Source organism: Carassius carassius, chromosome 50 (genome assembly GCF_963082965.1).
Source record: "Carassius carassius chromosome 50, fCarCar2.1, whole genome shotgun sequence".
Classification (NCBI taxonomy): domain Eukaryota; kingdom Metazoa; phylum Chordata; class Actinopteri; order Cypriniformes; family Cyprinidae; genus Carassius; species Carassius carassius.
This window is the reverse complement of record NC_081804.1, coordinates 8,916,139-8,928,657: the sequence shown is the minus strand read 5'-3', so window position 1 is coordinate 8,928,657 and position 12,519 is coordinate 8,916,139. Positions and strand designations below refer to the sequence as shown.

General features: G+C 35.9%; 4 protein-coding genes across 5 annotated transcripts; 1 reads left to right on the top strand and 3 right to left on the bottom strand.

Moving 5' to 3' along the window:
- Positions 1-299: 299 nt before the first annotated feature.
- On the bottom strand, positions 300-1,316 carry pth1a (parathyroid hormone 1a). The gene is made up of 3 exons (XM_059546658.1): positions 1,140-1,316; positions 891-997; positions 300-772 (listed from the first exon to the last, which is right to left on the bottom strand). Exons 1-3 carry the CDS (start codon positions 1,176-1,178, stop codon positions 541-543), a joined length of 378 nt encoding a protein of 125 aa, XP_059402641.1. The 5' UTR covers positions 1,179-1,316; the 3' UTR covers positions 300-540.
- Positions 1,317-4,004: 2,688 nt separating this feature from the next.
- Positions 4,005-6,403, top strand: LOC132133488 (uncharacterized). Of its 2 annotated transcripts, none has more exons than XM_059546338.1 (3): positions 4,005-4,103; positions 4,459-4,511; positions 5,179-6,403. In XM_059546338.1, the coding sequence occupies exon 3, from the start codon at positions 5,184-5,186 to the stop codon at positions 6,183-6,185; it is 1,002 nt and encodes a 333-aa protein (XP_059402321.1). In that variant the 5' UTR covers positions 4,005-4,103; positions 4,459-4,511; positions 5,179-5,183; the 3' UTR covers positions 6,186-6,403. The 2 variants fall into 2 exon arrangements, with proteins under 2 accessions (XP_059402321.1, XP_059402322.1); XM_059546339.1 differs by lacking the exon at positions 4,005-4,103 and adding an exon at positions 4,213-4,310.
- LOC132133491 (phosphatidylinositol N-acetylglucosaminyltransferase subunit Y-like) lies at positions 6,255-6,627 on the bottom strand. Its single transcript, XM_059546341.1, has one exon. The coding sequence runs from the start codon at positions 6,625-6,627 to the stop codon at positions 6,412-6,414; it is 216 nt and encodes a 71-aa protein (XP_059402324.1). The 3' UTR covers positions 6,255-6,411.
- A 40-nt stretch (positions 6,628-6,667) lies between these two features.
- LOC132133490 (protein preY, mitochondrial-like) lies at positions 6,668-7,566 on the bottom strand. Its single transcript, XM_059546340.1, has 2 exons — positions 7,249-7,566; positions 6,668-6,809 (listed from the first exon to the last, which is right to left on the bottom strand). The coding sequence occupies exons 1-2, from the start codon at positions 7,455-7,457 to the stop codon at positions 6,668-6,670; spliced, it is 351 nt and encodes a 116-aa protein (XP_059402323.1). The 5' UTR covers positions 7,458-7,566.
- Between the last annotated feature and the right edge of the window lie 4,953 nt (positions 7,567-12,519).

Sequence of the window (12,519 nt, the reverse complement as noted above, 5' to 3'; positions counted from 1 at the left end):
AGCCGCTTTTGAGACAGGCTGCCATAAAAAGCCAAAAGCGCGATACAAAAATAGAATACAGCTGGTGTATTTAAATAATAATATTTAAAGTTATTATAACATAAATACAACATAAAAAGGAAAAAGAAGTATAAATAAATGTAAAACCTATGTAAGGTGCGCGATGTGAGACATTTAACACAACAGTGATTTTTAAAAATGTTTATTTTATATTGTCATCAGAAATAGAAGACATTGAAAAAAAGTAGCTACTTTTATCAACTTTTTTCTTAAGAAACATTTGGTCCGACTGCCTACCCATACTTTTTTCTGGGTTCAGTTAATAGATCTAGCCTACGATCAAATGCACAAATACATAGAATAGCTGTGAGCTCTTTCGGTTTAGCCACTAAAAAATTATGGAAACTACATAAAAATATAAATAAATTTTTTATAGAAAAAATAAATAAATATTGTTAATAGAATTATTAAAGCTGAACAGAATGTCTTAACGTCCCTGAGTAATAATCACATAAATTTAAAATCACATAAATTCTCTTTTTACGATGGGTTCATAAGTTTTTCCAAAACTGCAATGATATCTTCATCTTCCATTTGATTTAAATCCGTCAGTTTGGGAAAAATATATGGAAGTCCTGTTTTGTCTTCGTTTTTCTTCTCTGAGGCCGTGTGGATTTCCCGTAGTTTCATCTGAAGCCAGTCATGTCTCAGTTCCTCATGTTTATGTACCCCGAGGTTGTGCATAAGCTGGACTTCATTGATAGCCCTTTTGCTTTTTGATGAAAAAATAAACAAATAAAATAAATACATTATCATAATCATAAAAATATATAATAATAATAAAATGTTCACTGAATTGGAAAAAAAATATTAATGTACAATATATTTACCCCAGTGGCTTGCTATCTGCATGTGTTGAATAGAATAATATGCAGATGGAGAAAAGTATAACTGTTTTCTCCAAAAATCCAAGATGAATGGAAACCATTTTATTAACCTGTGAATTAAATGTAAATGAGTTTATGTTAATCATAATTTTATAACTGTAATAGTCAATCGTAGTAGTAACTAACTAAATACAAAAAAAGTTATTTTAATCTAAAACAACAACAACACAATTTACTAAATACTCAACTCACCATGCTGGTATAGCCTTCAGATTGCAGGAGTTTGTGCATCAGCCTATCAGTTCACATCAGAGTTGGTTCACAGTTCACATGGTGAGTTCCTTTTATAGCTCTGTGTCCATTGATGAGCCGCCTTCATTATTAGTGATGATGTCACCCTGTGCCTTGATGAAGAATGCGCGTGACATCACCTCTACAACACCACCAATAATTCACACCTTGTAACCTTCACATTAAAACCCGCCCCGAATGTGAACTTCTGTGCATTAATTAGTGGTACAATTACCTTAGCCTTAAACTATAATAAAGCAATAAATAATATATATATATCTGCGTGTATAAAATTTCTGAAATAACTATTGCATCCATTCAGACAAATAAAAACTAGATTTCCTCTAAAACTGTAGGCCTTCAGAAAAAGTACACATTCATAAATTTCAAATAGCAGCTGCATGTTTTCTCTGTCCGGTGGTAATCCAGCCAAAGAACCTGCTGCACTCACAGGTGTCCAGAGGGGCACCCGGGGAGGTGGATGGCTCTGTCCTACTTTTATGGCCACTGGATGACAGAGTAGGTAAGCAAAGTTTTCTAAATGTAGCCCAGGAATTGCTGTCATGAGAGTGTGTTTAAGTACCTAAACAGGTCTGACCCATAGATCTTACCCCGTGTTGTGGTTAAAGTTTCTCTCCATACTAAGGGCTACTGACTTGAGAAAAAATGGGGTATGACGACAGAGAGCAGGCAGTCTGAGGACATATGAGGCAAGAAGCATCCCTTCAGACTGTAAATTATAGAGGACGTGAGAGATTGTCACCCAGTATCTGTGTTTTAATGCAATAACCAGCAAAGTGCAAAGCGGTAACCAATACTGCTTATTCTAGAGATGTTCACTGCGTCTTGTGCACTGCACCTGTCCATGATTTACTGTTTCATCCTCTGGGATTCTGTAAAACAAACTTCACAGGTGGAAAGCAATTAAAAGTGTTACATACCAGATTCGCAAGATTTATGGCTGACAAGGCCCACATGTTGAAGATGTTTGACCCTTTGCAGTACTGTGTATGGGCTGAAGTGGGCATGGCCTTTTTAGATGACACCAACCAAATAAATAAATAGACCTTTGACCCTTGCATGAGATCCGTATCACAGTCCTAACAATCCTCAGCAGTATTTAGACCCTTTGGAGGCAGGAGGGGGGACATTTCGACTCATTACCTCATGTTTTATCAATGCAGGTCATGTCATCAACAGTGTGTGTTACCACTACACATGATTATTCAGGAGAATTCAGGGGGAGAATATCAAGTCACATAAGGACACCCAATGCAATTATGCCGCAGGTGTAAAAGCTGTATACATGTGACACAGTGAATTGAATTTACATTAAGTGCCACCATGTGGCTATTTTTAGTTTTTCTCAAGGTTTGTTGACTGGTAAAATGTTAATTACACTTGTTGACTTGAATACAACATTTGATGACTAAAATGAATGGCATTATATATTAATAGCTGGTATCTGACAGCATCTGATGACAGGTGAAAAAGCCAAGTCACCAAAAGGGGTATTAGCATTTAATATTAGTTAAGATCATATAACAGTATTTTATAAAACAATTTGTGTAATGTGATTTTACAGAATGTTTTTTCTTATGTAGCACATCAAAATCAAATGAAACAGGATTTGCTTTTATTTTATTTTTTTAATTGACGTTTAAATGACTGAAAGAATAGAATAGTTCTGAACAGTTCTGGTGTATATTTTTTTATTTACAGCTGTGATGTATAGTATAAATATAGGAAATATGTACATTGTACAAAGTATTAGAGTAGAATAGAAAATAATAAAATGGAATAGAAACAGGTCTGGCAAGTATTTTTGTACTTACAGCTATGATATATAGTATAAGTAGAAAATATGTACAATGTATTAGAATAGAATAATATATTACAGAATAGAATTGAATACGATAGAGACAGTAAAGGCATACATTGTATTTACAGATGTGATACTGTATAAGTATTAAAAAAGATTTGAATACAATAGAAACTGGTCTGGCGATTATTTTTGTATTTACAGCTATGATACATATTATAAACAGAAATTGTGTACAATGTATTAGAACTGAATAGAATACAATAGAATAGAATAGAGATTAGATACAGATCTGGCATGTATTTTTTGTATCTATAGCTATGATGCATAGTATACAAACAAACAAATAATGCCGTGTGCTAATGAGTGAAGTATGCAATATAATTCGCTTAACAAATGATAAATAAACCATATAAAAATAACAATAAATAATACATCATCGTGACACTTACATTTATTCTAATACGATTTGGGGAAGAATTAAATCCAAATTTATGTATTTTCTTTTGCGAATAAAAATCAAAAGTTGGTGACCTTTTTTCAACTAGTGACGCTGGTTGACTCAGCCTCAAAGAAACTGTTTAAGGAGCGGAAAGACGTTAGTAACACATTTAATGCAGGTTCACGTGCGATATTCCCACTGGTCCGTAAAAAGAATGGCAGTAAAAATCATTTAAGCTTCTGTTTGCTGACGCGATAGAACACTGAAGCCATTTCTAAGAAAAGTTACAAAAAGCGCCCTTTATGTGAGAAAGGGATTTCTCCAGCAGTGAAAATAGTCGCCTGACAAGCCGAGTGACGCACAGAGAACTTTCTTGAATAGACCTAAGATAGAAAGGTAACGTAGCTCTCCGTCGTCACGGTAACAGCGTGATTTATGGAAAGGCACATTTTTAGTACACACCACTGCGAACAGTCTTTCTTAGCAGTAACTGTCTTTTTACGTCGGTTGGTTTTAGAATTTATTTAATAATCTTTTTTTTTTGGCTGTTCATTAATACTCGAAAATGTATGTACAGAGCATGCGCAGTCGGCATTGCACGTGACGGAAGAGGTAATTGGCGCAAAAATGTGAGAGTGTATTTTGTCAATTAGCAAAACAGGTAAGAACATGACAGTTTTCCTTTTGGTTTGGGGCAAAAACACAAGAAATACATTAAATAATTTTAAATGAAATGCACGACGTCGGACATTTAGTCGAAAAGGACGTGCCGTTAAACAAGTTTCTTTCAGTAAAAAATGTTGCTGTGGAGAATGACGTCGCGAAGAACTGTAGCATTCGACTTTAGCTACAATGTTTCTCAACAAATGTAACCATAAGTCCGCTCTCCTCATTACTGTTACATTTTTGCATTGACTTGTACTTTTAAGGTCCATCTGCCTGAGAGAAAAGGTGAATCTAATTCAGGTAGGTGTTATCCTACCATTTGAATTAAATTTATTTTATCTAATTAACAGGTGTTATTGGGGGAAAGGAACAGATCATACAGGACATTTCACTCTTGATGCATGTGAGTACTCACTAACAATCATCCTACAACTTATGGTAGAGCCCTCATGTTTTTAAAACAAATTACATAATGGTTTATTGTGTTGCACCAGGTATATTAAGCGTGCATTTATATAGCGATAGAGACACGTTATATAAATGTATATATTTATGTAGTTTTACATATGCACATATCTTTTCATATACTGCTGGTAAAATTTTGGGAAAAATTAGGAGTGTTTTAATAATTTTTGAAATAATCACCAAAATACAGTAAAAAATTTAACATTGTGAAATATTACTACAATTTATAACAACTGTTTCTATTCAAATATCATGTAATTTACTCATGTTATGCAAAGCTGAATTTTCAGCAAAATTACTCTTCATTCTACAGTCTTCATTGTCACATGATCCTTCAGAAATAATTCTAATATGCTGGTGCTGAAGAAGAACTTATTATAATCATCACTGTTTAAAAAAAAATTATTTGGCAAGAATGCATTCAATTAATCAGAAGTGATAGTAAAGAAATGCAGATTTTTTTGGTGAAGCTTTTTATTAATCAAAGAATCATAAGAAGCTATCACCATTACCAGTAAAATATCAAGTTGCACAGTTGTTTTCAAAACTAATAATAAATAATTGGTAATATAACCAATTTTCTTTCTTACTCTTTGATTTTGTAGAAGAAATGGCTTCTCTCCCAGCAATGAAGAATATTCCCAGTGTTGAAAATGCCTTTAAAGCATCCAAGAAACCCAAAAACAAGAAAAGGAAAAAGGAAAAAAAGGATAAGAGCAAAAAGTGTGTGCCTGACTTTTTGTTGCATGATGGCTGTAATGAGCCAGTGTTTACACAAATGCAAGACACCAAGAAAAGAAAAAAGCCAAAGAAAAAAACCAAACCGAAGGAAGACTTTCAGAAACCTAAATTAAATAAACAGCTCAAACAACCGGAAGATATGCACCAAATTCAGCCTGTTATCTACATCTCCCCTGATCAGGAGACACCATGTTCAACCGAGAAGGATTGTTACATAAGCATGAAACGTAAAAAGAGAGTAATTTTCAACTTGCCACCTGAGCTAAGCCAAGCTGCAAAGACAAATGATGAAGAATTCAGAAAGATGGGCCACAGCAAGCAGTTTGTTGGTGAAAGCAGCTTGGAATCCAACACAGCTGAAGAAATGAACAGCCAAGACCTGTTTATTACACAGAAATCATTCTTGGAGCCATATTTGGAGATCTCCAGCACCTCAAGCTGCAGTCAGGCCACTACTGTGAAGGAACCAGAGAGTCGCTCAAGTAGGTTGACAGCTGAAGCAACCACTCAAACCGAAAACTTCTTTACCTTACCAGCAATCTCCACCTCTCTCAGATTTCAGCAGCAGAACACGTCCAAAACTCCTGAGGAACCAGTAGACCTGAGCCTGCCGAACAGAACAAGACAAATGCACGGCCCAAAACAATCTGCTGTAGATTCTGCAAAACCAACCAAGCTTAAGGTATCAGACACGTCGAGTGAAGACGGCGATACAGTGCCCAAAGCCAAAGGTGATCTGCTCCAGCTGAAGGTCATCCAGACCCGCTTGAATGAGTCTTTCTTTTTTAAGGTGAAGGGAGAAGATTCACCCAAGCCCATGTGCCCTTTGATGAAGCTCACGGAAAGTGTTGAGAAAAAGATAAAGAAGTGAAATGAGACAAAGTTAAGATTCACAATAGGAAAAAAAGCAGTTCTGTGAACATTCATGAAAAAGACAAACTTTGTTATATGCAGTTTTATTCAGTAATTTACATGGTTCGCTTCAGTGTTTTTCAGTGTTCATAAATATGAATATCCACTGTGTTTACAAGCAGGAATTGTTCACAATAATTTGTACAATTAAAATATTCTGTGGGAAGAAAAATGAAACTACAGTCTTAATTGTGTCTAAACAGCTTGATACCCATCCACTTCCAAAGGTGAAAGAAAACATAAACGGGAATTGTTACTGGCAACAGCAGGCTGTAGAAACACACACTGCTTGCACTCGTGCAGCCTTGAGGGAAATTTTCATCCACAGCCGCTGAGTAAAACAGTCCAGACAATGATATCAGTGGAACAATAACAGTCACTGTAGACAAGGAGAAAAACATTGTGGCAGAAAACGAATAATGACAAATTTGCTTTATAAACTCAAGATTCAGAGGGGTTTTCAGTTGCTTTGCTCTTATGGATCATTCTTGCATCTTGTGGGATCATGTTAGGAATGCCATCAATGATGGGATATGCAATACCAAGCTCTTCATTTATTAATTCGTTGCTCCTTTCATCATACCTTGAAGAAAAATCAGAAGCGAATACATGTATAAGTATGACTGATAAAGATAATCTAAACATCCCTTTAAAAAATGTATCGCATTAAACAGTTTATGCAAAAACACGGTTAATAATACAGTTATTATAAAAACCATACTATATATACACGAGATCTCAGAATGTAACTAGCATTTTTTTTTTGCAAAATAGCTCATAATATTAGTGTATATAAGTAGTAATAAATTATAAATATGATATTAATTGTATCTTTGACATTTTTCAGAAGGAAATCCAGTACAGAACACCCCAGTGATCAGCTTGAAATAAAGACGCACAGTTTTGTTTTATCCAGCTGTATTTACTGCAACTTAAAACATCCGAGTGAAAGATATAACACCTACTTGTCAGCTACTGTACGTCCCATAATTAGGTAATAATATTATACATGATAATTATACCTCAGAGGTTTTTTGGACAGTGGACACACAAGAAACTCAAGGAGGGACTCGTCAAACGGCTGACTCTCTCTGTCCTTGACTCCGTCGCTGCGGCTCCGCTGTTGTCCGCGGATCTTCACGGCGCTCACTGGACGCAAGAGTGACAGGACGGTCACAGATCTCTGCACGCTAAACACTCCAGTGGCGAGTGTCCGCAAAACATGAGACATATCCGAAAAAAACTGTATGGCTAAAAATCTAAACTTGTTTCAGCCGTTTGACAACAGCCAACAGTGAACCGGAAGCACGCAACTTGGCGCGACTGTAAACGTGTCCCCCAGCGATCTTTCACATTCGTGACATAGTTCCGGTGGCAAATTGTTCTATGGATGAGTTTTGTTTGAAAAGAAAAATAATACAACAAAAGATATTCAATATATCTGGTTTTATCTGATCTGCACTGGTCAAGGTACACTCTTTAGCAAGAAAATGAATGTTGATATTATATCAATAATCACATTTTGCACTGATCAAAATAATAATAAAAAGAAACAGTAAGATGTGTTAATAATCTAAACTGGCTATTACTACTAATAAAAAATAATATTTCAGCTAGCAGTTAGCCATTGATTTAGGTTTAAGACAGTTTAAAATACTTCTAAAATAATGAAACAGTTTTTCTTTTTGCATCACATGCTTTTTATTATTCTTATTAATAATAAATATTTAATAATTATATGTTATCTGCATAGGGGAAGTCGTGGCCTAATGGTTAGAGAGTCGGACTCCCAATCGAAAGGTTGTGAGTTCGAGTCCTGGGCCGGCAGGAATTGTAGGTGGGGGAAGTGCATGTACAGTTCTCTCTCCACCTTCAATTCCACGACTTAGGTGTCCTTGAGCAAGGCATCAAACCCCCAACTGCTTTCCGGGCGCCGCAGCATAAATGGCTGCCCACTGCTCCGGGTGTGTGCTCACAGTGTGTTTGTGTGTGTTCACTGCTCTGTGTGTGTGCACTTCTGATGGGTTAAATGCAGAGCACAAATTCTGAGTATGGGTCACCGTACTTGGCTGAATGTCACTTCACTTTCACTTTCATCTATAAATAATAATACGTATAAATAAAATCGTCAAAATAATAATGACATGTAAACTGATCTAAACCAAGAACAAAAATTGCATTTGATGCAAAAGAAAAAAAATAGTGTAATAGTGAAATTACGTCAAACTAGTAAATTAACTGAAGTTAGCCTAATTAAATATTGATTATATCAAGAGAAATCAATAATTATAGAAATAACGTGTTGGTTCCAAGGAATCATAGCGAGTGGAATGCATTTAAATAGATTTATTAAATATGATTATGACATTTTATGCCTCCTTAAAAAAAAAAAAATCTTGCCTAAAGTCTAAAACCAGCCGCAGAAACTGAAGAGATTATTTATGAACAGCAGATAGCGCTAGTGAACTGTATGTAAAAAAAAAAAAAAAGGATTTTGCCTTTAAAGTGCTTTTTTTAGTGAAACAGGCTGAGATGTATAGGCAGAAGCTTCCAGGAGTGGAGGAAAAATAAAAGATTATATTTTATTATAAAGAAAATATCGTTCATATATATAGTGATACAAAATATAGTATAAACATAAAGGTTGTATATTGGCCGTTTCACTGGGCCTGTGTTCTTGAGTGGCTCTCAGAAACCTCATTCAAACAGACTTGAGCAAAAAGTCAAGCATCTGACCAATCTTCTGATTTCCAGAGGTGGCTGCATCCTCCTCAACGCTGCCCACTTGATTTGAGATCTATTCTTCAATAGTCTTCAAGCAGCTCTGGTTATTCCCTCCAGCAGGTTTTCTCAAGAGTTTGGTTTTATTCCTTTGGCATGTGTCGTTGAGACAGATCTCTCACTCAAGGCAGGCGAGGTTTGCTCAAGGATATGGAGCAGGCAGCACTGGGCACGCCATGTTTGTTTGTCTCTGTTACCACCAAAAACACCAAAATGGACACATTCCCCCTGATATCCCTACACTGCCAAATTCAAAGCTGTTTCTTGTCAATATTTGTAGTGTTTTGTGCTGATGGAAGAGAAAGAGCTGGGAGGAAGCTCATGAGCGCCACAGACCTCAGTTCACTGACCTGCCAAGCATGTCAAATGAAACAAACCCGCTCCAGGCCAAAGTCAGGACAGACGGCATTATGGGTAGGTGCGCTCTTCGTTTCATTGAACGAATCGATTGCCACAGCCAGGTGAAGTCTGACTATTCCCTCTTGCTCTTCTGAAAATGTTTACTTCTGTGTCTGGGACCTTAAGGCTGATCGCTAGGAAAACAGAAAATGAATTGAAAATGAACTGAATTTGAAGCTGAAAATGTGTTTTACTTGATTAAGAAATCAAGGAGTAGACAGCTCATGAATTATGGAATATTCAATGTTTGCTATGCATTAAAAATACATTACATTTACTTTAACTTTTATAGGTTGGTTAACCTTAATTACTGCTGAAATAACTTATTTCTTGTTGAACATGTCCGCTTTGGTTGAAAAATGTGTAGATTGCATTAACAGAGACTAACCGTAATTTATTTAAGCTAATGTCTGTCTCCAAGCCTTAAGCCAAGAATGTCTACTTGCAGATCTCTGGTGTGGTCTTTTCAACTAAAACAATTTGTTCTCCATCAGCTGATGGCAATTAGACAATTGTGCTCTTGCCTTCTGTTGCAATTTCCAGCCAGCATCCTTCAGAGATGGTTTCAGACTTGCTAGTGAATCCATTTAATCAAGCTTGAACTCTTTTCTGCTCCATTTTCCACCACAGCAGGAACGCTGAACAACATATGATTGTGTCGTTATTTCCTTTTTTCTCAGTATCCATTAATGCAGATGGTGTCAGTAGAGAAACATATAAATGAACAGCAATATGCTTTTTGAAATGTCTGAGTGAGCCAGTGTGCACCAGATGGGACTGGCTCATTTATTGCCATATTGCCATTGGTATAGAATACCAATAATCAGAACGCTGGCTCCCGCATCAGCAGCATCACATGCATGTGTCGTAATTCATTGTTTACACAAAGAATAAATTGTTGAATGGTTATTTTTGTTTTCTTTGCACACAAAAAGTATTCTTGTAGCTTCATAAAATTAAGGTTGAACCACTGATGTCATATGGACTATTTTAACGATGCCCTTACTACCTTAGTTGCGTTGCTGTCTATGGAGGGTCAGAAAGCTCTCGGATTTCAACGAAAATATCTTAATTTGTGTTCCGAAGATGAAAGAAGGTCTTACGGGTTTGGAATGACAGAATTTTCATTTTTGGGTGAACTATAACTTTAAATAAAGTTATCAGGCTATATGCAGAACCTGATTTTACCAAGTGAGACATGTTCCTGGGACAACATCTTTGTTGACCCTGGAACAACATTGTGATTAACCAATCAGATTTGAAGAACAAGTTTATAGATTTTGTTAAGTTTACGCTTACAATCGCTGTTCGGTGCTTGTACATCAGTGTCATTCATCTATAATTTCCTCAGATTTTAAGGATCAATCATGGTTAAGGTTAGGTTTAGGTGTAGGGATATGGTCAAGACTCAATTTTTTGAGTAAAATGTTGTTCCAGGGTTAACAAAATATGTTGACCTAGGAACACATCTAACTCAGCAATATCAGGACGTGCCAGGCTATATAGTGTTTCTGAGAAAATTTGCTATTAATACTCTTTTATAGGGATTTCTAATGGTGGTCGATTGGATCTTATTTCCCGCTAATAAAAAATTGCCAATTAAGGTGTGGTATTGGCAAATCTTCGCAGGCAAAAAAGGCCATTGTTTATTATCAATAATGCAGTAATGTATAAAGCACAACACACACAGAAATCGCTTTCAAACTGATTTCTGCTGATCAAAGCAGAGAATTTGCCTGACCAACTTGAACCCGCTGCAAAATCTCCGTTATTAAATCTTATGCAATTGTGTGAATTACTATTGAAAGGACTGTATTTTGCTGTAAAAATTAGCCAAATGACAGTAAATGTGACTCTATCTTACAATGTACAAAACAGTGCAACAATATTTTCATACAATACCTAAAATGCAGAAACTCATGTAGTGTGAATAATATTATTGTCAAAAAACTATTTCCTGTTCGCTATAATAGAGATGAACAAATTTTCTCCATGTGCAGAATTCTAATTGCTTTGCTCCAGCAACACTTCAAGTTGAAGCACTATAGCAGATAGTGGAAGGCCTTTGGAAAATTACTGTAATTTAATAAACGTAGGTTTGGCATCCCAGCCAGTGGGATTATGAGGTTCAGAAGTGCTAAACCAACACTTTTTAGACCTGATAACAAGCTCTCGAAATGCTCTGGGCTTCTCACACTTCTAATACTCTCATCAACGAGACAGTGAAGAGGGGACAGTTGTGCATTAATACCTTTGATTAATGATCATTCTCAGAATTTATATTGCTAAATAATTTTTTCTGGTTATTCAGCAGTAAAATTCAGCAGGACAGAAAGAGGATTTTTTTCACTGTCATCATTAAGGCCATATGCATGGATGTAGTGAACCATAGTCTCTACAGACTGCAGTGTTATTGTTTTATTGACACTGGCCATCCAGGATCAATGTTCCCCACCCCTGTTTTAAAAGAACCAAACTGGGTTCACTCAAATATATTTTCAGGGACCAAGCACTGAAGGTGTTTAGCCACCTATTATATCCGTTAGTTTCTTCTTCTTCTTCTGCTCTGGGTGTCTATGGCAGCCAATAGAAGCGCTTGCGGGAAAGTTATGAATTTTGGCACACAATCAGAGGACAGTCTCAATATTAACCATAGCAAGTCTATCTCAGACTCTCTAGCGCCACCAATAAGCCAAATTTGCACTCATGTTTCTGCTAATAACTTTTGAACTGTAAGGTCTAGAAGCAAAATTCTTTATCAGAATCAGAATGAGCTTAATTGCCAAGTATGTTTACACATACGAGGAATTTGTTTTCGTGATAGAAGCTCTGCAGTACAACAGAATGACAGGAACAGGAAAAAAAACACATAATAAAATAATAAAAAATACAAATAAAAAGGTATGGAATGAAAATATAGAAATTGACAATTGTATGGCAGGTATATTACAAAAAGCAGTTATACAGGTATAGTATGTGCAAAATTTAAGTGTACACTAAGTATGTGTGTTAGATAAATAAGTGTATGTGTATATAAATATAAATAGTGTAGTGTTTTCCACAGTCATCATCAAGTGTTCATTAGATGGATTGCTTGAGGGAAGAAACTGTTC

What these genes read in the sequence shown, in the direction of transcription:
- pth1a (XM_059546658.1), bottom strand. Translation starts at nt 1,178, where the DNA reads ATGCACAAACTCCTGCAATCTGAAGGCTATACCAGCATG. An exon ending in CTGAAGGCTATACCAGCATG is followed by an intron (nt 998 to 1,139) that starts GTGAGTTGAGTA and finishes TTTAATTCACAG; the next exon opens with GTTAATAAAATGGTTTCCAT. An exon ending in GCAGATAGCAAGCCACTGGG is followed by an intron (nt 773 to 890) that starts GTAAATATATTG and finishes TTCATCAAAAAG; the next exon opens with CAAAAGGGCTATCAATGAAG.
- LOC132133488 (XM_059546338.1), top strand. Translation starts at nt 5,184, where the DNA reads ATGGCTTCTCTCCCAGCAATGAAGAATATTCCCAGTGTTGAAAATGCC.
- LOC132133491 (XM_059546341.1), bottom strand. Translation starts at nt 6,627, where the DNA reads ATGTTTTTCTCCTTGTCTACAGTGACTGTTATTGTTCCACTGATATCA.
- LOC132133490 (XM_059546340.1), bottom strand. Translation starts at nt 7,457, where the DNA reads ATGTCTCATGTTTTGCGGACACTCGCCACTGGAGTGTTTAGCGTGCAG. An exon ending in CTGTCCAAAAAACCTCTGAG is followed by an intron (nt 6,810 to 7,248) that starts GTATAATTATCA and finishes TTTTTCTTCAAG; the next exon opens with GTATGATGAAAGGAGCAACG.